This window comes from Lipophrys pholis (genome assembly GCF_963383615.2).
Source record: "Lipophrys pholis genome assembly, chromosome: 20".
NCBI lineage: Eukaryota > Metazoa > Chordata > Actinopteri > Blenniiformes > Blenniidae > Lipophrys > Lipophrys pholis.
In genome coordinates, this window is record NC_137648.1 from 17,143,238 (window position 1) to 17,169,055 (window position 25,818).

Sequence of the window (25,818 nt, forward strand, 5' to 3'; positions counted from 1 at the left end):
CCTGCAGCGGTGGGTGTCTGTCAAACATGATCCAATGAAAGAAAATTGGCAGCAAAGCCTCACTGTTATAGGTGGTCTCATGCATGGACTCTCTACCACACAACTAACTAACAAGACCTGCTGCTATAAGACTGCATGCCATCAGATCTCAAAGGGAGTCCATGCCTCAATGGATTAGGTCTAAATGGGAGTCTGATATTCAAAGTTAATCATATGGTCATACTATTATGGCTGTTTGGTGCATATTGTTTGCATAGGACTAAACAAAATGCCAACTCACTTCAACTGGTCCAAAAGTAGATTCATTGCCCCCTTGTGAAAGTAATCAATGCATTCAAATTGACCCTATAACACCTTCTGTCCACAGATGATTTGAAAAAAAACAAAGTGTACTGTGGCATCCTCTGCTGGTCATTAGACATCTGCAGTACAATTTTATCCATCTTCTTTGAATGTTTTGACAAACTAGAGTGGTGGAAAACAGGAGTACACGAATGAACCGCACTTGTAGAACATGCAAACCCTGATTCAAACATGCACCATCCTGCAGGCACACAATAATGTTTTCATAGAAATAAATCATTAATAGATTCCTCTGATTGCATTTATATTGCACTTCACATATGGACATTTTGATGAATTGTAACAGAAAGATCTTCCAGAAAGAAAAGAAAATCAGATAACAAAAACCTTGGCTTTGAAGAGCCTATGTATTGTCTGCTTCTCCACAATCAGCTGTTCATCAGCAACTCAGTGCCCTCTCACTGAGCCTCCACTGCTGGATGCTCATCACCAATTACAAGCACCAATCAGATGAGGCTGGGAGATTGTGAAGCTGTAATTTCCTGCAATTACATATCGAAGATCTGCTCTCCTGCATCGAGCCCTGTAACTTAGAAACACCAGTGTGAATTCAATTATGAAATGTAAAATAAATAAATAAATAAATCCCTCGACATTCATGCAAATCTGAAGCAAGAGAGCACAATTCAGTTACTAACACATTTCACCCAAACAATAATTCAACATTTCACTGGCCCAAAGTGCAAATTCATATCCAACCAGCTTTGATATTGCAACTGGAGGTCAATATTATTGAGTTACCAGTCACCAGGCTCAATAATGTGGGGGACTTAATATTCACATGTTTACATACCGTTTCAGTTTGTGTGCTTTGTTTCATTTCAAATGATTTTGGTCTAAATCAGAAAGCCGCAACCTTCATCAAGAGATTCCCTTCCAAGTGAAGAGAGATGTAGAGAAACCACAGTCCTAAGCTATTGTAATAGTTATTATACATCACTGTTCACCAAAACTGTAGTTTATGTTACACTGATGAAAATAAAAAAATATATTTTAAAAGAGGAAGGTGAAATAAAGTCTTTGCTTCTGAAACTTTGGTTGTGCAATAAAAGAAAAAAAGAAAAGCTGCTGGGAACCTGTACAGAGGAGCTGAAGTGCCGGTCTAAATCATGTATCCTGTCATGCTGTAATCAAGGCAAGGAAAAGTCTGACAGATGTGTTGAAAGGCTGAAGACTCCCTGTGCACATTATTCTTCTGCCATTGATTCTTGATGTGTGTTGAGGTTAAAAGCAGAACACATCATTTTCCTTTACCTCTGACCCACAGTGTTGAGAAAATAGATCTAAAACTGGTCGGCATATGAATAACAAGATTTGCTCATGACTTATTACTTAAAAGCCAAAACAAAGACTATTTGAAATTGAAGTATTGAACAGATTCAGTAATATTAACCCAGAATGTAGATTGATTTGGGTAAAAGTGAGGTATCAAGTATTAGGGAGAGGGAGTAACCATGACTTTAAATTGATAAGGAACTGGTTCTACAGACAATATAAGCACAGTTTGGTTGCTCGAGGATGGTTTGATCACACATATTTTAAAACAGAGCGTAAAGACGCCAAACCTTTATTTTTTGAAGATTGAAGAACAGCAATAGTAGAAACTGTATCAAGCCAGTTTCTGTTTCTTATTTGGCGATGGTGGCTCAGCGGTAGAGTTGGTCGTCCAATAACTGGAGGATTGGCGGTTTGAATCCCACTCTATCAAACAGTCATTGTCGTTGTGTCCTTGGGCAAGGCACTTTTCCCACATTGCCTCGTATGAATGGTGCATGAATATTGGTGGTGGTTGGCGCGAAATGGCAGCCACACCTCTGTCAGCATGCCCCAGGGCAGCTGTGGCTACAACGTAGTTTACCATCACTGGTGGGACTGGTGTGAATGAATAATGGGCTCTGTACGCGCTTTGAGTCAGTGTGAAAAAAGCACTATATAAATCCAAGCCATTATTATTATTTGGACCGACACAATGTTGATAGAGTAAGACCTGGTTTATACATCAGAATTGACCAAGAAACACATTGATTCTATAATTCAATCCCATGAAATAATGAAAGAACTCAAAGGAGGCCCAACAATGCAACCATTACCCCCTCTTTATTGTTCTCTGGGCCAAGGGGCTGGATGGATGCCCATCCAGAGAAGGAGAAATACTTATCTGACTATTTTCATCTGTAGGTAAATAATCGAAACCAGCTCATTCCTTTGTTTACATGTCATCTAAATCCATTTTTCCATTGTCAGAGCCAGACTGACATACAGTGGATCCCTCAGGTGAAATGGCAAACTGCCCCAAAGATGCATTTTATGACATTCCTTTGAGTTCTTAAAATTATATCGACTGGTGTCCTGTTTTCAATTATTACTTTTACTGCATGTACATATAACCAACATCTTGTTTTTCCTTGTGCCTTGTGTTGTACTGTTCTGGATGATGACTGTATCTCTGTCTGATAATGTGTTTTCTCACATCTCAAACTTAGAAAGCTATTTGGATAATTCTATAAAGACATACCTCCCAGTGTGTGTCCATTTAATTAGTGTTATTCATACTGGCAAAAGAGGGTTTTGTAAGAAGTGGGTGGTCAAATCTGACTGACAGATCTGATTCAAGCTTCATCTGAACTGCCATAATGCAATTTTCTTATAAAGGGTAGACAGAACAGAAGTACACTATCAACAATTAAAATAAAAAATATATATAAAACCAAACGTGTGGTGTGTTGGTGAATGTATAAATCTCAAGGTAAACTCTGGATTTTAAAGCTCCAGTCAAGTTTGTTTACTTTGGACATTAGATCTTAGGATGCTGCTTAAAATTAAGAAAGAAAAGCAAAGGCCAGTCAGTTCAGGTTGAGTCACAGGTGAGGTGTTGAGTGTGTCTCAGAATTGCGAGCTGACTTGCTTCGCCAAAACAGCAGCCTGTAAAGCAGAGTTCGTTTTCCTCTCTTTTGTCTTTCGTGTGCCTCTGTTCAGGGGTTTCCACAATGGATCATCGGCATCTGCCCATCTAAAGAGTATAAATGTTCCTTCCATACATGTAAAATATCAATGCGATTAAAAGTAATTCTAGAGTTGTGTGCCTCCGTAAATCAATAGAGAGCTCTAAGCAGTAGATATTGTTCATTCTCAGATGGCCTGACTTGAACATCCTCTGGAACATTTTACATGTTTTGAAAAACAAAAGGATCAGTTCATATTATCTGAAAACATTATCGTTAATAAGGATTATTTGTTTTGTTTCTTTTTTATTCTTGTGACTTTTTAGATTTGTCTTAGGAGTCTTTTGTGCTCCGATTTTCAGAGAAAGCATTGTCACATATACAATCAAGTTACAAATGGTGAGGTCCAATGGACTTCTACAATGAACAGTAGACTTTTTTTCGTGGTTTATCGGTCTTGGGAGACCATAAGGTTGTGCAATGGATTAATTTGTAATCTACAGCCCAGTCCCTGACTGACAGGATCTGTTGTAGTTGCTGCATGCATACGGATTGGCGTGGGAGCTGGTGAGTGCTTCCGGCAGTAGCAGCATCTCCGCCATCTACATGGAAATGAGCATTTTCACCGGGTACACAGAGACGGAATTGGTGTTTTTTGTATTTTCAGGCCTCGTTTACAAGTACAAATCTTTCTTCACTTTTGGGGGGTCCGTTTACACGACACTGGTGTTCAGATCCAATGCATCTGTAACTTTTCTATACAGGCTCTCAAGGTGGAACTTTTCTTTCACGGGTGCGATTACCCCTGCAGATACTGCCGGAGGCTGTGGAGTGCTGTTCCTGCATATAACTCGGAGTCCGTATTCTAGTTTTATAGTTCATACTTATAGTATAAGAGTTGAGACTCACCCATAGCTTCCGATTGGTCATCAGTCGGATATTCTTGATTTTTTTCACATTTATAGCATACAGTTCGCTGGAAATATGTCTGAGTGGTTTTATTGCAAAAACAAGCAACAGCACCCTCCCGTGGCCTGGCCCACTAACTACACCATTGTCAGTGTGTCTGCTGCTGCAGTGTAAATGCAGATTAGGTGTTATCACATGAACCTTTGTTGTGTAAATGGTGCCTCAGTGCTTCTGAGCACCATTGTTGTGTAAACGGACACCCAAAACGCAACGAAAAGTTACTTTGTTAAACTTAAACTTTGTTGAGTAAATGGGCCCTAAGGCGCTCAGTTTCCCTGTAACCGGTGGTGGAGGCTGGAAGTGAGAGGTGATAAGCACACAGACAAGGCCGGGTCACGCCAGCCATTAACACCAAACAATGCTGCAACAACTAAAACCGAAACCTCAATGTGATGACAAAATAAATGATGATCACACGAAAATCATAAAATACATATTTTTGTTTTACTGTTTGATTATTATTTTTTTTTAATAAACAAAGCAAGTGTGCACAATGTATGCACCGTTAAATCAGCTGCACACGCAGTGATTGTGTTGCACGGAGATGCAGATACGAAAAGTGATCGTGCATCTCGACCGTGCGCGTGCGCGCGCGTGACCGAGTGAGCGTGCAGCTGAGGGAGCAGCTGAGTCCCGGGGAGCTCAGCTTCGCCCTCACGTCCCGTGTTATTACACAGCAATATTTTGGGGTGGCGCGCCAAATGTTTTGCTAGTCGGGGGCTTTTCGTACAGATATGGCAAGAGGAGAACCGTAGCGGAGCGTTTTTCTTGGGGCCTGCACGGCGGCGGCAGCGGCGGCGGCATTTCACCAACAACCATAACGGAGACGCAGACTGGAGAAGGAGCGGCGCAGCAGACGAGGTAAGAAAAACACTAGACCACCTCAGGATCACTAAAATATAGTAATAATAATAAAAAAAAACAATCCCCCAGTGACTCTGTCAATCATCTCCTGTACGTAAATAGACGAGCTCTGCGATGGCGGCGGACAATTAGCCGCTCAGTAAGTTCGTTAGCATGCCGGGGCTAGCAGGCATGCTAATGGAGGAGAGCTAAGTTTGGTCCGCTAGCTCGCTAATGCTAGCGTCACTGCGAATTCTAAACAAGCACTTTAAAGTGTTTCGTTTGTGGGGTTACCACGTCTGGCTACCACATTTAATCCGATAAGGGAAGCTATAAAGCCAGTCAGCTACCGCTTCCGTCTGCTATTGTCACAAATATCGCTCGTTTTGACTGCATCTGGCTTCCTAGCTTATCGGTGGCGAGCTGTCGGATTTTAGCAGCATGTCGTTCACCAGCTGTATTTGACAGATTGTCCCTGAGTTGTTTATCTGATGCAAATATGCATAAACCAGCGAATTGCAGATCATAATCCAGAAGCTGTTGTATCCAAAGGCTGGTTAATATATATCTACAAATGTACACTTTGTGGGCTAACGTTAGCATGTTGGTAGATTATCCCAAAGTCAGCTGGTGTTTTCTGCCCATGTCAAGAGTTTGTGTTATGATCTTGTATTTCGCGTTGTCAATCAGGTTATTAGTGTGCACTTCAAGCTCATGATTAGTAGACAGTTTTCTACGGAATTTTTGTGCTGGAAAAATAAAACCCGCATTAGTGGATACCTGTCAACTTTCACAGAAGCTGACAATTGCTGTCTGCATGCTGTCTGCATCCCGTCTGCATCGTACTTTACTTGACCCAGGTAAACACAGGCCTGACGAAGGGGACACTACTATTTATCATGGGATAACACAATAATAGACATCCTGCGATAATGGGATCATTCCAGCAATGGTTTGGTCCCTGAGGGACTGACTCAATTGCACTGTCTATAATATTTGCTGCACATATAAGTATAAATGTGTGTGCTTTAGGTTAACTTCATAATGAGGCCCCGTTGCCCTCCATTTCCTTGTTGTGCATATTCATGATCCAAAGAGAAATGTTCACATTCTCAGCTTTTGTATTTCAGGATGGTTGGAAAGTGTGCCACTGTCCTTCTCTGATGATGAGAGATTGTTTGGCAGCTCTGTCAGTCACATATTGTGTATATATATGTGTGTGTCACATCAGGAGGAAATCTGTCACAGGAAGTGTGCCCTTCCTTAAATGTTTGTGTACTCTCTCCAACAAGCATTGTCCTTTTAAAAAAACAAGACAACAGCTATGAGATGAAAGTGGGAGTTACTACTGTGTGAAATTTTCACCATGCAAACATAAAGTAAAGTTGTGAGAAGCAATAAATAGCAGCTCCTAATTGCAGTTGTGAAAAATGGCAGCTAAATTAAATATGGTTGTCTAACCTTCAAAGGTATTTTACTGTATCCTGGTCATTGAATACACAACAGAGGTGAGAATAAACTGATCGTCACATGAAGCTTTGCTATCTTCTCATCTTGTGTATTTTTGTGCAGAGGGTTTCGCTCAAGGGTGTGTAAGTGAACACTCCTTTTAACATTATGTCTCTCTTAATGTGTCACCGCTCAGGTGTGTGTGTGTGTGTGTGTGTGTGTGTGTGTGTGTGTGTGTGTGTGTGTGTGTGTGTGTGTGTGTGTGTGTGTGTGTGTGTGTGTGTGTGTGTGTGTGTGTGTGTGTGTGTGTGTGTGTGTGTGTGTGTGTGTGTGTGTGTGTGTGTGTGTGTGTGTGTGTGTGTGTCAGTCAATGTGGGGAATCTGAATAGTCCTTGTGCATCTAAGGTCTATCAGCCAACCCTAACTGAAGAAACTTTACATTCAGCCCATACACAAATGGATATGCACAACAAAATATGAAGTGCATTGTCTTGCTGTAAGTATGGTGGTAGCTGTTTTGTAAGCAAATCCACACCTACACCAACGCTTGTGCCTTTTATTTCTGCAGGCCGAACAGCACAGTAGAAATACTGCGTTGGTCTTGAAGTTTGCGAGTCTTCTCCTGCACACTTTTGCAACTCTGGCTCCATAAATGGTAACCATAAAAGTGATTGAGACACATTCCTGCTAATCTAGCTGCAGCTTGTGGTCACACAGTGGACAGAGACACAGGACACATCAGTACCTACGCTGCATATGACGTATGGAGACGACAGATGAAGATCCTCTTCTGTCTGTGAATACAGACAGTTTCTAACTAGCTATTCTTTAGAATTTAAAAAAATATTAAATATTTAGATTAAGTGTATTTGCAGTCTGAGTTAGCTGCTGGTTGGCGGTAGCCTGTGTTGCTTCGCCTTTGTTTCTGCTCTGTTTCCATGTATTTGATTTGCTGTTTTGTACACCACACACACACATTTACCGGTGACTGTCATTTACATGTCGTCCACTTTGAAGGCTCTTTGTTTATTTCCCTCATGTTACAGTCTCTGGGAAGTCCTGCCTCTTCTGAGTCTGGAGCTGGCAGTTGGAAAGCATCTCCTCCTCTCGGCATGTTAGTTTTGTAGCAGTGACTGTTTGTGATTGTGTCTCCTGTGTTTTATCTAGCTCTGTTTTATAATCTTAGCTGAACTACATATTGCATAAATAAATGTCTCTACCTTTCATCATATTAGTGTTGCTATCTTAGCAACTTAGTCATTTTTCGATTTGGTCCTCTGAAAGAGAAACAAAGAATGTGTGGATTTGTTTGTTTATGGATTTTAAACATTAACATTTGTCCTCACAAACTCAGAGCTTTTGGACAATTGCTGTATTTATACAGATTTGGGTACGATGCTAAGCCAAAGGCCTTGAATCATCTGCAAGTAACATATATTAGTTTAAAAATGTAAATGTATTTCATACTTGGTTTCAACAGTGCGATCCAAGTTCCTCAAAATAGTTAACTGTTTAAAAACATTACATAATTGTTTATTGGTAACAAAATAATTGTTGTCTTTTGTTAATTTGTTCTAGTGTTGTCACGATACCAACATTTTGGTATCGATACAGATACCACCATGTATTAAGATACTTTCGATACTTTTCCAAATAAAAAGAGAACACAAAAATGTCATTAGATACAGCCTGTCTTAAGTAGGACCAATGTCTTTAAATGGTATGTTACTATGCAGTAATCTTTATAACAATAAATGGCTAAAATAAAAATATTTTCATATTATATTCTTTTATATTATTTATTATATTTATAATACTAATATTTATAATAACTTCCATTTTTTTTTCCAGAGCAATTTTTTCATGGGTATAGAAGTTATTGCCTGCCATTCTTTGAACTCCTTATGCAGGTCTGGGTGCTTGTCCTTCAGGTGTTTAGCCAGTTAGTAGTGTTTCCACCCTTCTGGCCTTGTGGATGTAGCAGCAGCCATTGTTTTTCTCTCTCTCTCTCTCTCTCTCTCTCTCTCTCTCTCTCTCTCTCTCTCTCTCTCTCTCTCTCTCTCTCTCTCTCTCTCTCTCTCTCTCTCTCTGTCTCTGTGTGTGTTAGTAATACACTATTTCTTTTTACGGAGTTTCCACGGGTCGTTTCAGTCAGTTACGCATGCGCAATCTCACATGGACGCAAACGCCATGTCATTTTCGCATGCGCATCAGGTATTCTTTTCAAAGTACAAGCTTGGTTGGAGAAGATTGTTTTGAAAATACGTTGTTTTGACTTTTATTTTGAAGTTGTATAGGTCGAGTATGAAGCGCATATTCTGTTGCGGATCTCGGGTCGGAGCGCGGGAGCGCACCCCGTCTCGGAGAAACCGGAGTGCAAAAAAATTATTAAAAAAGAAATGAGAAACCGGAGAGCTGTTTTCCACACTTTCGATTGTCCAAAACATCCAAAACAAGTCAGAAAGTGTACCAGCCCGCCAACGCTTCCCCCGCAGAGAGACTGACTACTCTCCTCTGTGCAAATTACAACACTGTGACGCTCAGCTAGTTACCGGTACCAGCCGGGCCTAGTATAGCATCGTTGTAAAGGAGTCAGTACCGCGATACCGATACAGTACTGGTTTACCCAACAACCCTAATTTGTTAATTGTCTGATGATAGAAAATCAAAGAATTAAACAGCTCTGTCTTCTGATGTACTATTTTCAGACTTAAAATGTCATACCTGGGTTTCAAACATGTCGGTATTTGACAAATTTCACATTAATGGTCAATCTGGATTCAAATCAAACCTGATTTCAAGTTACAATCCATGTAACTTTCAGCAGCAGCTCCCTTGTCTCTGCGGCATACCGTTTTAGTGACATTATTGCTGAATTTTTTACACAATCTACTCTTGTAATTTAATGACAAAACCTGGGTTGACCTGCACTGGGTTTGCAGTTCTTCACTGTCCCAATACCAACTCTGGAAGGTGGACTGGTCTAAACACACTCCCCATTTTGCAGATTAGACACAATAACCATGCAACACCCCACTAAGGGGGTTTAGGATTAATGGGTTTCAAGGTCAGTGTGACACTAAGGCCTGCACAGTGTTTGTTGAACATGAATATGTTGAGTACTGCGATATGCTTGTGATGAACAAACAAACACAATGTTTACAAATGAAAACACAACTTTCGTTGCGTTTTATGGTGTAACATTTACACGGCAACGGTGCTCGTAGCCACTAAAAGGGCAACTTTTTCCAAACTGCTCCCAAGGTGAAACTTTGTGAAAATGCTTGGGCTTTGTCTCCGTGTACACGTAAAAAAACACTGCTACTGCGCATGCATACCACAGCAGTAATAACGGCAACGTTTGCCCCCAGAGTGTCATGACTCACCGTCCATATTCTCCTGGGACTTGGTAGTTTTATAGTTGAGTCACCCGGAATAGCGGTCCAATAGTTCAGAGCAATCCAACTTCATCGTCTGTCCATACGAATATCTGTGTGCTCACCATTGTTAATGTTTATAGCATGTTGTTCTCTACATACGTGTGGTTACATTACAAAAATAACCAACAGTGCCCACTTGTGTTTCAAAACTTTTCTGAAACTAAATTGCTAAATTGATAAGTTTTTATTTGAAACCCTGTAAACAGGGCCTCCAGTATGTTATGTTGATTTGTTTGTACTAGATTTATACTTTTTGTTTTCTTTCTCCTCTTGGGCCCAATTTTAACCCAAAGCAACTTTGCCATGTTTGTTTTTCCTTCTTTTTGTGATCACGTCTGTTTGCAGTTCACATCAATTGTGATTCCGAAGCAGAGCGTTTTGTTTGCTTTGCTTTTAGTCATTTTTCCTTGATCGTTGTGCTTGCACAAAAACAATCCGCTGTCCATATAAAATAGAGCCTTTAGCTCCATCTGAATGGCCAAATGTGTTGACATGAAGCACATGAACGCACACTGCATGGAAACTTATTTTTTGCAGTTCACTCTGGCTTTTCTGTAATGTAATTTGCAAATGTTGATATGACAGTAAATTTGCGCTATATCGTGCATACCTAGTGAAAACAACTATACAGGCTCCACATGCCTATAAAATATTTTTAACATGCTTTATTAAATCCTTGGCCAGATTCATATTGACCTACGACATTCATAAGCGTGTTTATTCAGGAAATGGGAAGCATTGACCTGTTCTAGAAATTAGTTTGAGACCACATGCAGTCTAAATGGCACCGGCCAGCTGATAATGATGAATGAAAGACAAAACGTTGGGAAGAATTTGTGCTGCTCCATTGCAGAGAGCTGTTTGCTTTCTCACTCTGCTGTCTGAACCTGACAGACGCTGTGTGCGGCTGTACCGGTTTTCCCCATGCTGCTTAATGGATATCAGCTTTTTGCAGAGAGTTGTGGATGACTAATGTCCTGACTGTGGCTAGGAGTCCAAAATCAATTTGTCAAGTCATTTATCAACCTGTGTGCATAGAGGGATACTAAGGTTACGCTCAAATAATCAACTTGTCGTGGATTCTCAGACATAACCACAGAACAATGGAGGGGAATTGTCTCGAGGGACACATGTAGTATCAAGGAAACTCCAATATTTGTCAGATTGTTTTCAGTCATAATTCACAGTTGCCCGTATCGCTATGCTGAGAGCAGCTGAGAACTACAATTACACCCTAAGGGAATGTACCTTTTATTAAAAGACTGTATTTATTGGCAGAACTTTTCATTTAGGTGTAATAAATCTAGATTCATTACTTACAACGTGTAATTTTTGGATGTCACTGCATGTTTGAAATAGAAATGAAAACATTACATTTTGACTAGTAACAGCACACACTTGATATTCCTGTCATAAATTGATTAGGATGTCCCTTTCTTGCAGCATGCTTGGCTTATTTTTGGATTTGGGGAATATACGAGAGCACTTTGAAGGAAATTCAAAAGGACACAGGCACAACATAAAAATGTGATACAGAGCGTTCTTTGGCCAGGAATTGATTGGATCCTTATTGTTTGAGGCAACTGCTAACCACTCAACCACATTTTTACAATAATGCTGTTCTGGGAGACTCCCAGAAACATGTCTTTTAGTTCAAACTTCAAGGTTTTTAAAGACAATAGTAAATACCATAAAACGTGATGTTTGTCATTCTAAAACGTAGACATATTGTTTTAGGAATGGGATGAAATGCAAATCAGTCTTCATTTTGATTTATCAAACCATTGTGTTGAAGTTTTTATTTTCCAATGAAAACTAAAAGTTGCTAAGCTAATTTCTATTTCGATTAAACAAAATGTATCAGTGTTAATGCTTCTGTGTTTTAATTTTCTAACTAAATATACTGACAAATAGTGCCTGTTTAGCGCAAGGATGTCTATTATCTCCTGCTGTCTGATATCTCTGTAGCCCTGACTAGTGGCACCTGACACAACTTTTCTATGTTTTAGTTGTCACGTGCCTACAAAAACACAGCCTTGTTCTCACAGGCTGATTTTAGGGTTAATTGTCTCCGATCTTACTGTATATTACTATTAAAAATCAAAGCTATGTAAATTTTATTCAGGTGTAGAATTTTGTAGCACGTCTATGTTATAATCAGTGTCTCGTGTCTGCTAATATGTATATATATATATATATACACTTTGTTGTGTGTAACTTATGGTCCCCAACCTTGTTGGTGCCACAGATGGTTTTAAGCAACATAATTGTTCCACAGACTGGCAGGAGGGTTTATGAGAAAAGGTCACAATCATAACAAAACACAATAAAGTACATCATATGTAATCTAATTATTACGCATATAATGTAAATGTCATACTGTGCATGTTCATTTCTGTTAATATTCCGTTGTAATTTATATAATGTAACACAACTCACCATCACCCAGACTCGGTGGAGCCCCGAGCTTGTTTCTATCTGGTTCTGATAGGAGACAGTGAAACCCGAAGCATGTTCCTTATGTCCAGTCTACTCCGAAAGTGTGTCAACATCCTCTGCTATTTTACAAATTAGTCTTGTTATGGTGGTAGCCCAAATAGGAACCTTGTGTTACCTTTTGAGTTGCAGCCTCTCCTAAATGTTCATGACGGAATTATCGCTTCACAGATAGTAAAGGGCTTCTTTGCATTCTCAATGTAGTGAGCTACTAAAATCGAGACTCTCAGTGCAGACGCATTTGATAAAGTAGTTGCTTTTAGTAACTGTTTCTGTGCTTCCTGTTCATTTTTATTTTCTTTCAAAAAACTCCCAAGGGCTTGTCTTTTCAGGCAGGGTGCTTGGTCTCACTGTGGCGACGCAGTTTTGAGGGTTTCTTTGGCTTCGTTATATAGCCGGCTCCCACATATTACACAGCGTTTACTTGGAATGTGAGCATCACCTGTAGCAACGAATCCATAATTTAAGTAGGAGTCTTGGTATTTTCTTTTATATGTAGTGTTCTTTTTCCCTTTCAAAGAAGCTCTTCAATAACACTTGCTTTACATTAGTTTGAGGCTTAATGACACGTGAAACTCAGCTGTGATTCAAGCATGGGAGAGAAGCGCTGACAGAAGTGAATCGTTTTTTCAAAATATAACTCAACGCAGACTAACTGAAATTTAAATGTACATTTTGGGGTCATAGAGCAGTTGTGCTCTTTGCCCTTCTGCGGGGACACTGCCCACCTCACCCGCTATCCCAGTTTTAATGCACTAAATGGCTCATTAGCATTCGCTCGCTCACGGGGTACGGGCAGTGATTATAGTCAGGGTCGATCTGTCCCTTCGTTTGGTTCAATCGGGGGTGCTAGTTATTGCACTTGGAGTCTGGGCTGCTTTTGGTGGCCTCTATGGCTGTTGGGGCATGGCTTGTGGGTATTTCTGCATCCCGGGGTGGCAGTTTCTCCGCCTGGGCCCACTGGACTGTAATCTGGCTGCATGCTGGGAGCACCACTCCAGCTTCTGGCAAGTCTCATTAAATAAAATGGTCCCACCATTCCCTTGTCCTCCTCCCACTGCTGAATTCCAACTGAACTTTCCCCTAAGGCTTACCTTTTAACATTTTTTAACAGCATTGTAGATTTAGATGGGGTTTCAGTTGCAGATGTAACAATATAAGTAAGGATTTCCCGTCTTTGTAGCTCAAACTTATCATCTGGTCAGTCTGTGCCCTTGTAGCACCCGCTGTGATCTTTTAGTCGGGGTACAAAAACCTTGTCTTTTTAATTGGGTTCCCTCTAAGCTGCTTAAACGCTGCCTGCTCTGCCGTGGGTTCCATGCGATGCTGTGTCTGCCTGATGATCAGTCCTACCAAAAAACATTTGATAATTGGATCCTTTGTACAGGATCCGGGGCACAGGGTGTCCTGACCTGTGGGCTTCTGGATCACAAACTTGAGCAGTTCACATGGGTGGTGTTTGTCTTGGCAGCTGTGAATGAAATTCGGCAGGCACGCTCAATCATCGAGGAAGAAGTTTTTGTCCTGGTGGCAATAGAAGTTAGACAGCTCTATAAAAGCATTGCATTAAATGTTGACCATAAGCAGTTCTGAGATCATTTTTAGATACATGATGATAATAAAAGCCCTGTTCGGATGTCATTTAAATACTTATGTGTAATAATATTACCAGCACATTTTGCAAGTATGTGCGCTTCTATTCACTTCATACTATGTAGAGTTCGTATCGAAAAGCTTTGTACTGGAGTGTTTGATTTCATTCGGAGATAACGTGGATACACTTGCTTTTATTAGTTTGATGAATTGGAAGTTAAAAATGTATACCATCTGCAACAAAGTCGTAGGAATGTTGATAATAATTTCATCTTATTTTCAGTGTGTTAGACAATCAGCTGGCGGCAGTAAATTCACTGAAGCGCTCATATAAACTTGTTGGCTCCAAACTTCACCACATTGCATGCCACACAGCTATGGTGGAGATCAGACAGGTTTTATTCTGTTTCAGTTTAACCTACTTATTCTAATCACAGTGTGAAAACAAAGCTGATTGACCGTGTAACTGTATATTATTTCTTGCTGTGCCTCACATTGCAAAACTGGTAGACCCAGGAAGTAGTAAATCCAGTGAAAGGTCAGCAATGGACATGAGTTATATCCAAGATGTACAGATTTGATGTGTTGTATTTACAGTATAGCAACGTGGGGGTAGTGCGCACACATGTGAAGTTGACCTTTTATGAGAGAGACACTGTTTAGAAAAGAAATGTTTCTACTGCACACAAATTATCTCTTCAAAGCGAAGAGGTCATGCCGCTGCTATGAGAGAAAGAAATTCTAAAGGTTTAGAAATCAAGTGGTAGGTAACATTTAGCGGCGTTTATACAAAAACTACAATACATTTGAAAACCACATTAATTTTGACAGTAACCTTTTTGTCACAATTTTTGAATTGGCTGGTACAGTTTTACAAATTGTAGACATACAAGTTATAGAGTCGGTTTGTTAATCAGGTCAGAGCTGGGCGTCTTGGACTGTCTCAAGTTACGCCATCTCTATTGAGTCTTGCACTAATGCCTGTTTTTGTTATTTCAGAGGAACCATGGGACACGGAGTGGGCTGAACCAGAGGGCCTAGCAGCACACACCAATTGTGAGTACAAGAGTCTTGTAGCGTCTTTCATGGGATTTAACTCTTAGGAAAGGTTGTGGACTCCTTTTAAATCTCTTATTTGCTTAAACATTACAGTGAAGCCACTGTTGCCACACCCACTGTCACAAACATCCAAAACCAGGAGCCTGCACAATGGAAACAATGAAAGTTTAACAGCCTGCCTAAAATCTGTGTAAATCTTAAGACAGGCCATCAGTATTGTAATCAGTACTGGTAATAATACAGGCATTATCACTATGTTATCATACATTTAGATGTTACACTCATTTTTACCTGCCTATTTAATGTAAGTTGAAATGTTTTTCTGTAACATCAGCAACTTTCCTAAATATTTGAAGCCATGTGATTCTCTGTTGCATTTTGAGATATTCCATTCTTTTCCTATTGGTCATATTTATTTGCAATAACACTTGCTTTGTCTGTGTGTGCATGGATTTCAAGGTTTCCTATTGTGGTGTATGACATGGCCACGGCCTCGTCTAGAGCAGAGACTAGCCATAACCACAGAGGAACATCACAGCTCCATGCCATTGGTGAGTTAACACACAGCAGGCCACCAAGTGTGGAGAGATGCCACATTATTCAGCCTGAATCTTCACAGTGTCAAAGTTGTCATTGGCCGCTTCGTTCCTCCTCCATCAGTTTCCTGTGCCAAACTCAAGAGGAAGAAGAGCCTGTTTGGGACTGCCATTTATGTGGAGGTGACAGCAGAAGGAGAGTCGCGGCGTACGGCAAAATCTCACAGCTCCTCCAATCCTAAATGGGACGAGAGGCTCACCTTGTAAGAGATGTCACTTTATCTACTATGCATGTCAAAGAATGTTGTGTATTCAACAGTGTTTGTTTAAAGAAAAAAAAGAAAATACAGTGAGACCCAATGTGATGACTTCCTTTAAGCTGAGCCTACCACAAACATCTCTCTTCTCAGACTACTCTTCCCTCACTAAAATGTTCCATGAAAGTTGTGTTCTCCAGTGACCCGTGCTCACACGAATAACTGTTAAGAGACAAAAGTGGAGCAACAGTTCTGTTCTTCATTCTGACAATGTCTTTGGTTGAAGAATCTCAGCCTACCTTATCTGCACTGTATCCCATGTAGCAAAGATAAGCTTGTGGAAACTTGTGAAACAACAAGCTAAGGAATCATAAAAATTATAACAGGAGAACCCTCAGGTGCATCATCTGACAATTATTTGAAAGAGAAAAAGCTGAGTGAAAACACAGTTCTTTGTATCAGCAGAGATCGTAATGGAGCCAGCAGAATGAGCATGGCAGACTTCTCGGCTCAGTCGAATGCCAGAAACCCGTCATTGCAAATCCTAATTGTCTTGATTGGGTGATTATCGCTGACATGACAGACTGCTCCTGTGTTTGTGATCTTATGTCTGCTTCGTGGATGTTTTTGACGCTGCTGTGGGTCTGACACAGGCTGTAATCCAGGATGTTTCTCTTCAGGCTGATATGCGCTTCCACAAATACAATGACTGCGCTGTGTAGTGTTCTTTTCAAGTGCAGACAGAGAAAACACAGACACAAGGAGGCGGCATTATGTGACCTGAGTAAACCAGTTCCTCAGCCTCCAGCAAGGACAAGTTACTCTGGGATCAGAGCAGATGTTAAAAATATAAAGTACAAGAGGAGCATTTGAATAATTGGTTTTTATCGTCGTTGCTTTTACTCCATCCCGACAGGAGGGCATGCTTCAAGGTACAACCTGTGAATTATGGTTTTTATGGACATAATGTCATGTTATTTGTTTGCCTCTGCTTACAAACTTAAAGTTCATTCTCTTAGGCTCTTTGATCATGTGTTGAAATGGAAAACACCAAGGAGTCACTTATGGTGTATGCTTTCATGATATTAAAATTCTTTATTTGGAAGTAAAGCATTGTCCAAACAGAACCATTTTTTTTAATAAGTTTGTCCTGTGATTACAAAATGGTTAAGCTATTGTTATAATAATATTTAAGACAGTTTCACACTGACCCAACAAGCCCCCTAATCTAAAACCCTTTGTTGTGGATGTGTGGTTACCTTCATTTCTTTTGATCAGGATGGGGTTGGGGGCAGACTCGGCCAACTTGTCTACCTTCCACAGTTGTTATTGGGTTGGACTCTGATTAGCAGATGGATAAAAAATAGATGTGGGAAATGTCAACCGGGTTAATTGCATCATCCAAATGTCATTATGATGTGTGCAGTACAGTTGTCCATAGAAACACGGCCAATACCACAGAGCCAGCAGGTTGTTGACCATTAAACAAAAACGTCACTAAACTGGTAAGGCGCAGAGACGAGTGAGCTTCTGCTGGTCCGCTGGGAAGAGATTTGTTGCCACGTTACGAGGCCCCGTGAATTGACCTTTGTTTACCTCACTGCGTTCTGTTGCCTCAGTGAAAATGTCACTACCGTGATGACATCAAGACGTACACACCAGAGAGAGGGAAAATAAGTATAGCTCGATTTGAACAGGCGACGGCTGCCACTGTGGGAAATATGTCAAATACAGACTGCCTCATTTAAAGCATCAGATTTGTTTGTTGAATTTTGAAGTTTTGCTTATTTGTTTTGTTTAGGAATGTAACGCCATACACTCAGGTGGATTTCAAGGTATGGAGTCACCACACCCTGAAAGCAGACGCCTTGCTTGGCAAAGCCACACTGGACCTTGTTCAAGCTTTGGAGCAGCATGACAGAAAATGTAAGCTGGCTCAGACAAACAGAACAGTCCAATATAGAAAGTGTGTGGTGGCAGGAGCTTTGTTTTTAAAAAAAAAGACAGACTCTTGCATGCATCAGCACCATGTATTCTGGATGTTTGCTGACTTTTTGCAAAATAATAATAATAATTAGAAAAAAACAACAATCCTCGTGTAGATGGTAATGTATTGTAAAGTAGAGTGTAATGTATTGTTCTTTCTGTCAGTAAATGTTTTTGTGCTTCTTCCCACACCCTCCTTTTCTTTTGCTGTGCAGTGGAGAATGTGAAGGAGGTGCTGAAGCTGAGTGTGGAGCAGAAAGGGGCTCTGGTGCCCATGGGAGAGCTGACGGTGTATCTAGATGGACTGACTGTCTCCGACCAGGAGGATGTGGCACCACTTACCAATGGCAATGCAGCAAATGGCACCAGTGAGCTCCTTAATTGCAATTGGGGAGTGGGATAGTGAGATTGTCACTTTCAGATACCACACATACTTAAATCGGAAAATAAACACTGAATAAGTAATCTCCCCCCATGTTTGAATTGATTGCAAATTTATTTCTCGCTGGTTTAAGAAAGTTTACATTGTTCTCTCACGTCTCTTCCAGAAGTCCAGCAGAATGGTGACGCTATCCATGAAAATGGAGATTCATCTTCCTCTTCCTCAAGGGCTGCCAACAGGTAAGCAAACCAAACAAAACAACTACTTCACATGAAGGAGGAAGACTGAGACCACTTCTTTTTTTGTTTCTTCCTAAAATGGTTGTTGGCCTTGTTCTGATTACAGTTTCAAACCAAAGCGCATGTTTATCCTCAAGTGAAAGTATGCTAACAGACCGATAAGTGTGTTATCCCACTCTCAGTACAGTAAGTCAGTGTGGGAATACACAAAGGCATATTTGACATTACTGTTGAAGCTCATATACTGTGGTGTGCTAGCTTTGGGGTCTGTATCTTGTCTGTCTGTGTCTTGGATTTTCTCTGGTCTGACCGTCTCTTTATTGATTTAAGTTGTAGCACCTCTGGTCTTATCTGTCAAACTCCAAAAGTGCCCTACAGGGAGACTAAAGCTGTATTTTTATGGGAAAACCACAAAAAAAGCATGTCCACTCATGGCACCAGATGGGATTTTGCTGGGGAGGGTGGTTTGGCTGACTTCCCTCTGCATTGCAGTTACTGAGAGGACTGCAAGATAGAAACAGGGGTATTTAAGACTGTTCAAACTCTCTGGGAGTTCCAAAAATGTACAAGCACTCAGATGGATGGAAACTAAATCCAGCTGAAGGATATTGGTGGCCAGTTTGTGTTACCTAAGTGATGAAATCCTGCAGTTTTCTGGAGTCGAGTTTATAAAATCAAGATGATCAGTACATGTTTTAATGCTTAAACAAAGTCAAACTTCACACACAAAACTAAATGTTTTTCAAAAAAGAATTGATAGACTGACTGAATAGAAAGTGTAATATAATTTATCAGTACCAAGTCATTGATGTACTGCAGTACAAAGAAATATCTCCCCTAAAAGATTGGTGTGATTGATAACTAAACAAACACTTAGTATTATGTCAAAATAACCTGATGTGGCTTTAGTTTGATTAGATTTCCTTGTCTGTTCCGGTGACGGAGGCAAACGATCCCACACTTAATGAAATTTTCCCTTCAGATGTTGACAAGTTGTCATTGGCAGATAGAAGTACATGACGTCACTTTATACTAACAGAAATAGAGGCAAATGTTGCCGTTTCTGAGGCAGAGAAAACCATTGGACCACCTTCCTATGCTCTGTAGTCCAGTCCTGATGGCCATACTGTATCTCCGTTCTTTGCACTTCCAGCAGATGAAGGGTTAACATGGGAACCCTGACTGGTCTGCAGTCTGCAGCCACAACAATCTGCGATGCACTTTGTATTCTGACACCTGTCTATCAGAACCAGCAGTAACGTCTGCAGTGATATAAGCTACAGAAGCTCTTCTACTGGATCAGACCACACAGGCCAGCCTTCACTTCCCATCTACATTAATAATCCTCAGTTTCCACTTTTGATAGATGCTGACTGCACTGCAGATCAGAAAATTCTCAGATACTCTGACCTAGTTGCCTAGACATTGCAGTTTGGTCCTCGTCATACTTGCTCAGGTCTTCACACTTTCCTATTTTGTCTGCTTCTAACTTATCAACTTTGGGGGCAAAACATTCAGTTGCTGCCGATATTATTCCACTCACTAACTGGTGACATAATAGAACACTTGCTTCACAGTGATTGTAATATTACGGCTGCCGGGTGTATTTTTGAATCCTGACCTATTCACCACAATGCTGTTTGCAAACCAAACTTAGCTTTGCTCTTTGTCCGAATAATGTTTTGAATTATATAAAGATTGGTAAACACCAGATGAATAACTGGGTATTTGGCTTTGAGGCAGTGCTTGGGAAACCTTCTCACTTGTGTCTACTCTGTTCTCTACTCATTCATGTTACTGTTACATCACCTGTGTCTTCTTTGGCAGTTCTCGCTCTATTACTTTGTTTCTCACTGTTTTCTATTTCACTCACTCCTGCTTTTTCTCAGTCTCTGTTGGCTTTTCTTCTTGCTATGTTACTTCAGTAATCCAGACCGGAGCTGGTGCGCAAATAGTGTAGCTACACCATCTATTGTAAATTCTTTTTCAGCCTGCTTCTTCTTTGTTGACTCAGTACACCCTCTTTTGGTGCAAGCATATACTGCAAGAATAAAAGGACCATCAGGAATTGGAAAAGTTTCTGATTTTGGCGTATATATTGGTGGCACATCACATGGCCACCATCAATGGCTTTGAGATGATGAGAGGACTGCAGCTTTGTCTTATTCTGCTGATTATTTGAGGTTAAATCCAAAAAGTTTTTTTTGTTTGTAAAAGATTATTGTCTTGTTCTGCAATATACTTGTATTAAATCTTCTCTGTTGTTTGTCTTTCCGTTCACTTCTGCAATTTGATCTGATAATGGAAAAACTGCAAATCAAGAATTTTTGAATGTTTGTTGTTTATTTTTCTGCTAAAAACAAAAGATCTGCCAACGACCTGTCTCTACTTTATAAAACTCGATTATTCTGATGACTGACTTCTTTTCTGATTTATTTATTGCCACAAAGTACGAGTGTCACTTGTCAGATTTCAGCCCTTAAACAGCACATGCATTTCTTCAGTTATCTGCAGACTGGTTTCCAGGAGGTTTGTGGTTTAAGTGTCGTGTAATAAAATAAACATTCCTTTGAATTGTGAGCCTTTAAAAAGTGATCCTACTGCAGACTGGATACTTGCCTCTCACCTAAGGAAGGCCTTGACCTGATGGCAGATTTGAGCCAAAGACGGAATACAAAAGAGCCTCTTCAGCTGTGCTCATTACATCACCATACTGTTACGTCCTGTTCTCACCCTGACAAAGCAATAGTCCCAGTGTCACAAGTCAAAGTCTTTTATCTGACGCTTATGTGCACAGCACACATTCTGATGCCTTCCTGCCATCATCGGGCTATTCTAAAAATAGCTGAATTCCTCTTCTGTGTTTTTCTCCCTAAAGCACAGTGAATGGTACGGACCTGGGCCCCAGATCGGGTTCTTGTTCAGCCTTCAGCGGCGCAGACGGTCAGGTGCCTTCCAGCTCCTGCAGCCCTGCTCTCGGTCACGTTGTGAATGGAGACAGCACCCCAACCTCCACCCCAGTCCACCAACCCTCAGACAGCGATACAGAGAGCAGAATAGGTGCGTTTCAATTCCTGCATGGTGTTTCTGATCTTTTTGATTTTCATTTATTATTGTGATATGATATCAATGCTCTATTGACATGTAGCTACATAAAAGTTCTCCATATCTGTGTGCAGGTTTGTTACTGCTGTTCATTAGGTCTGGCTGGGATGTTTCAGGCTACTTTATGTTCTTCGTGCTTCATGTGGTCGTGGTGAAGAGTAGATTAATTCCTATTAAGTGAAGCCTGTAATCTCTGCTGCTGTCAGCACCTCTGCTCAAACTCCCTGGAGAGATAGACAGAAGGGAAAGGAGGGCAGAGTGCAGCACACTGTGGAGGACAAAGTCCATTTGAGCTGAGGATGATGAAGGAATATTAATTCTTCACCAGAATAAATTACTTATAGCTAAAGAAAATCCCACAATGATCAAATAAGAACCAACACTGTGGGTTTGTATGAATAAAAAGGTGTCTTTACTCCCACAATAAGAATTAGAATATGGTGCCTCTGGGTAGAAGTTGCTTGTTTGGGTGACTGCATGTTACTGTTACAACCTCAGCTTTGTGTTTCTATGGTGTTGGGTGAAAAATACTTGGACACATGACTGCTCGGATAGCTTAGTATCATAATATACTGATTTACTACTTTTTTTCTTCTAAATAAAACAAACATTCTTGGATTTCTCAACAAAGCCCCCTCACTTAGAGCTCCCAGAAACAAACAATTACAGAGGTTTTTAGACTTATTTTTGCTTGAAGAACAAGCCACAATTTCCTGTGTTGTCTGGAAATTTGATTTTATTTATTAAATCTTGCATCCCCCTCTGAACCTTTAATTCACTTGTCTTTGTGGATATACTTGCATTCACAGAGATTATTGATTATTGTAAATAGACCAGTAGCTACATGTTGATGCATGTACACTTACGCTGATATTTAGTCTACTGGTCTACATTGCTGGCATCAAGTCATTTGAATAAACTGCATTATTGCCTCATTCTGACTTGCCTGCAGTCAATGGGGAGTCCTGTGACACGACGCTCGGGCAGTCGTCTGCTTCCAGAAGAGATGTACTGCCCTCTGCAGTTACCCATGAGGACTGCACTCAAGCTGATGCCCCGCCAGACCCCAACGTCGTACCCAACAGCATATCTCAACCCCCGTCAACTTCCAGCCCTTCCCCAGCTTCCTCTTCAACTGCTAAACCTGCTGAGAGCACAACCGCTGCTTCTGCTACTACTACTGCTGCTGCTGCTGCTCCTTCTTCCACCACATTCTCCTCTCCAACCCAGGGGGCTCCCACCACCACCAATACAACAGCCTCATCATCAACCACTTCCTCCCCAGCGCCGGGAGAAGGGAACGCTCCAGGAGCTGGAGGTGGAAGCGGCAGTAGCAGCAGTACAACTGTAACTACAGACGGAGCTAAGCCCAGGCAGCAGGCTCCTAATGCTGGCGCCTCAGATCCTCTACCACCAGGGTAAAACTGGTATCTCCTCACTGTATAACTTCAATGTGTTTGTTACAAGAAACAGATATTAAAATGTTTTTCATTACACTCGTGTAATTGTGGCATGAACCTTTTTCTCTATATCTTGTCCATTGTGAAGGTGGGAGCAAAGAAAAGATCCACATGGGAGAACGTACTACGTAGACCACAACACCAGGACGACTACATGGGAAAGACCACAGCCACTGCCACCAGGGTGACAAACTCTTCTTCACATGTTCTCATGTCTCTCGTTCCCCTTTAGCTCGAAGCTGTAACTTTAGCGGGGTCATCTATTCGGTTGAATCATGATGAGTGTTACTCTCTCAGTTTATATTACTCACTTGTGATACTAGTTCGGTAGATTATGATATGAAGGTATGTGATCTAATAAGAAGATCTCTGAGCACCTGAACTTCATAAAGAGAGGATCCCGTACTTCTCTGATAGGATTGGGGCGGCAATTTATATGCATGGTTTGAGTCTATAGTCCTTTTAGACCAAGGATGATGTTACTATACTACTAATTTTAAACCAAATGTAACTAGATACATGGTAATGTATATTTGAATGTTTTCTTTATTGTTGTAAAACTGAGCAGCCATATTGCTCGGAAAATAGCGTTAGTGGGCAAGACTGCAGAAACCTTGCAACAAAAAAACAAACACGGCTTTAACTACAATATGTCTGTGGCCCCGGAACTAAAATGTGTTTGACACCCCTGCCTTAGATAATTTCAAACCATGCAATATTTGAAGTTCAGTTGCGATCAGTTCGTTTAGTGTTGAAGGCCATGTTGGAAAAAACTCATCTGTGCTGAAGTATGATCAAACAAAGTCATTGTTTCCCTGCTTATTTCAGGGTTTTGTGCACAATTAACTTCAACTGATGCCTTCAGTTGTAAAGTTCTGCTTTTTAATGAAATATTCTCTAGAGCATTATTTCAGGCAGCTGTACCAAAAATGTTTGTCTTACCCATCCCCGTTTTCTTTGCTCTTCCTGCCAGTTGGGAACGTCGAGTGGATGATCGAGGCCGGATCTATTATGTGGATCACAACACCCGTACAACCACATGGCAGCGTCCCACCATGGAGTCAGTGCGCAACTTTGAGCAGTGGCAGAGCCAACGCAGCCAGCTGCAGGGAGCTATGCACCAGTTTAACCAGAGATACCTCTACTCTGTAAGAAAACCCTCACCACACCGTATTGCACTTTTCTATTTGTCCGTATTCCTAAGAATTACATTCTTTACAATTGTTCTCATTGTTTATTTACAGTCATTTTGAAAGGTCTATTTCTTATATATTTGCTGAGTGTCTTTGAAATCTGAATCTGCATTTTTATCACTCTGCAATGTAATTGCAACAGTTTAGCTTTGACATCAGTAACAGCAGAAATTATTGATTGAATGAATATATTCATCTCGGACAAAATATAAGCAATCAGTGTCTTTAATCAGGTTTTTTTTTTTTAAATCTGTGGTCTTATGTTGTACCGTGAGAGGGATTCACAGACTGCAGCTGTCACAGTTGTACGACCACAGTCAGCCTGATAAAAGGAGCTTTAACATTAGTCACAACGAGATAATCCATAAAATACTGTGAATTCATTAGTTACAAAGCATCCGTTTAAAATGACGTCATGTTATTTACGTGTTGCATTAAGACAAGCTCAAATTCAGTTTAGTTTCTCTCCAGGTTATTGAGTGTGAGCTTCCTACTGTCTTCATGATAAGCCTCGACACCTCAGACTCTGCTGCCGAAGTCGTTCTTTGGTTCCTTTGTTTGTTTGAAGGATGATTTTGTCTAGTAATGCTCATTGTTTCATATCTAGCTCATCCCACTCGGCTCAAAGGTCGAACCAGAGCTGAACATGTCTCCCCCCCCCCCCCCCCTCTCCTCATTGTGAGGGTCGTTGGGTCTGAGTCGTGATCTCATCTTCACTGATGATGATTAGCTTATAAGGAAAGTTAAAAGCCACACCACTGGGCAGTAAACAGCCACAGTCCTTCTGCCAGCAACACCTCATCACTCTTTCACCGTCCCAGTTTAACCTATAATTCTCTTTTTGGGTTCATTTGGACTAATGATGTTTTTTGTCGTGGAATATTTTCCTGCTCCAGCCTGGTATCCTCCAGGAGTTTTCAACATGGGTGTCTATGTGTGTGTTCGACGTGTTCCCCGGCTTCCTCGTGGTCCGTGTGTTCCCCGTGCTCTACCTGTTCCCCGTGTTCTGTGTGTTCCTTGTGGTTCATGTGCTCTCCGTGCTTCACCTGTTCCCCGTGTTCCTACTGCTCCATCTGTTCCCCGTATTCCTCCTGCTCCATCTGTTCCCTGTATTCCTCCTGTTCCCTGTACCCCTACTGCTCCACCTGTTCCCCGTGTTCCCCATGCTCCACCTGTTCCTACTGCTCCACGTGTTCCCCATGCTCCACTTGATCCCCGTGTTCCCCATGCCCCACCTGTTCCGTGTGTTCCGTATGCCCCCCGTGTTCCTTGTGTTCCACGTGCTCTGTGTGTTCGATGTTTTCAGGCATCCATGATGTCTGCTGAGAATGATCCTCTTGGCCCGCTACCTCCTGGTTGGGGTGAGTTCTCATTGTTTCTCCTGAAACCTTTTCCTGTGTAGAATTGGTTGTAGTACTGGCTAGCTCAGTTGGTAGAGCATGAGACTCGCAAACTGGGTTCATGTCCCACGCTGGGCGCCACCTTACCGTGGACTCACCACCCGCA

The 25,818-nt window shown here is 41.1% G+C and overlaps 1 protein-coding gene across 3 annotated transcripts in view; it reads left to right on the top strand.

Moving 5' to 3' along the window:
- Positions 1-4,852: 4,852 nt before the first annotated feature.
- wwp1 (WW domain containing E3 ubiquitin protein ligase 1) overlaps positions 4,853-25,818 on the top strand; it is a 31,765-nt gene continuing 10,799 nt past the window's right edge. The window contains exons 1-12 of one of the 3 annotated variants that reach the window (XM_080489147.1): positions 4,853-5,135; positions 15,095-15,151; positions 15,614-15,705; positions 15,815-15,953; positions 17,749-17,873; positions 18,149-18,301; positions 18,482-18,554; positions 21,433-21,614; positions 22,612-23,077; positions 23,208-23,303; positions 24,093-24,267; positions 25,619-25,673. In XM_080489147.1, the coding sequence (XP_080345273.1) occupies positions 15,636-15,705; positions 15,815-15,953; positions 17,749-17,873; positions 18,149-18,301; positions 18,482-18,554; positions 21,433-21,614; positions 22,612-23,077; positions 23,208-23,303; positions 24,093-24,267; positions 25,619-25,673 (1,534 nt within the window). In that variant the 5' untranslated portion in view covers positions 4,853-5,135; positions 15,095-15,151; positions 15,614-15,635. The remainder of the gene's footprint in view (positions 5,136-15,094; positions 15,152-15,613; positions 15,706-15,814; positions 15,954-17,748; positions 17,874-18,148; positions 18,302-18,481; positions 18,555-21,432; positions 21,615-22,611; positions 23,078-23,207; positions 23,304-24,092; positions 24,268-25,618; positions 25,674-25,818) is intronic. The other 2 variants (XM_080489148.1, XM_080489149.1) reach the window with 2 other exon arrangements.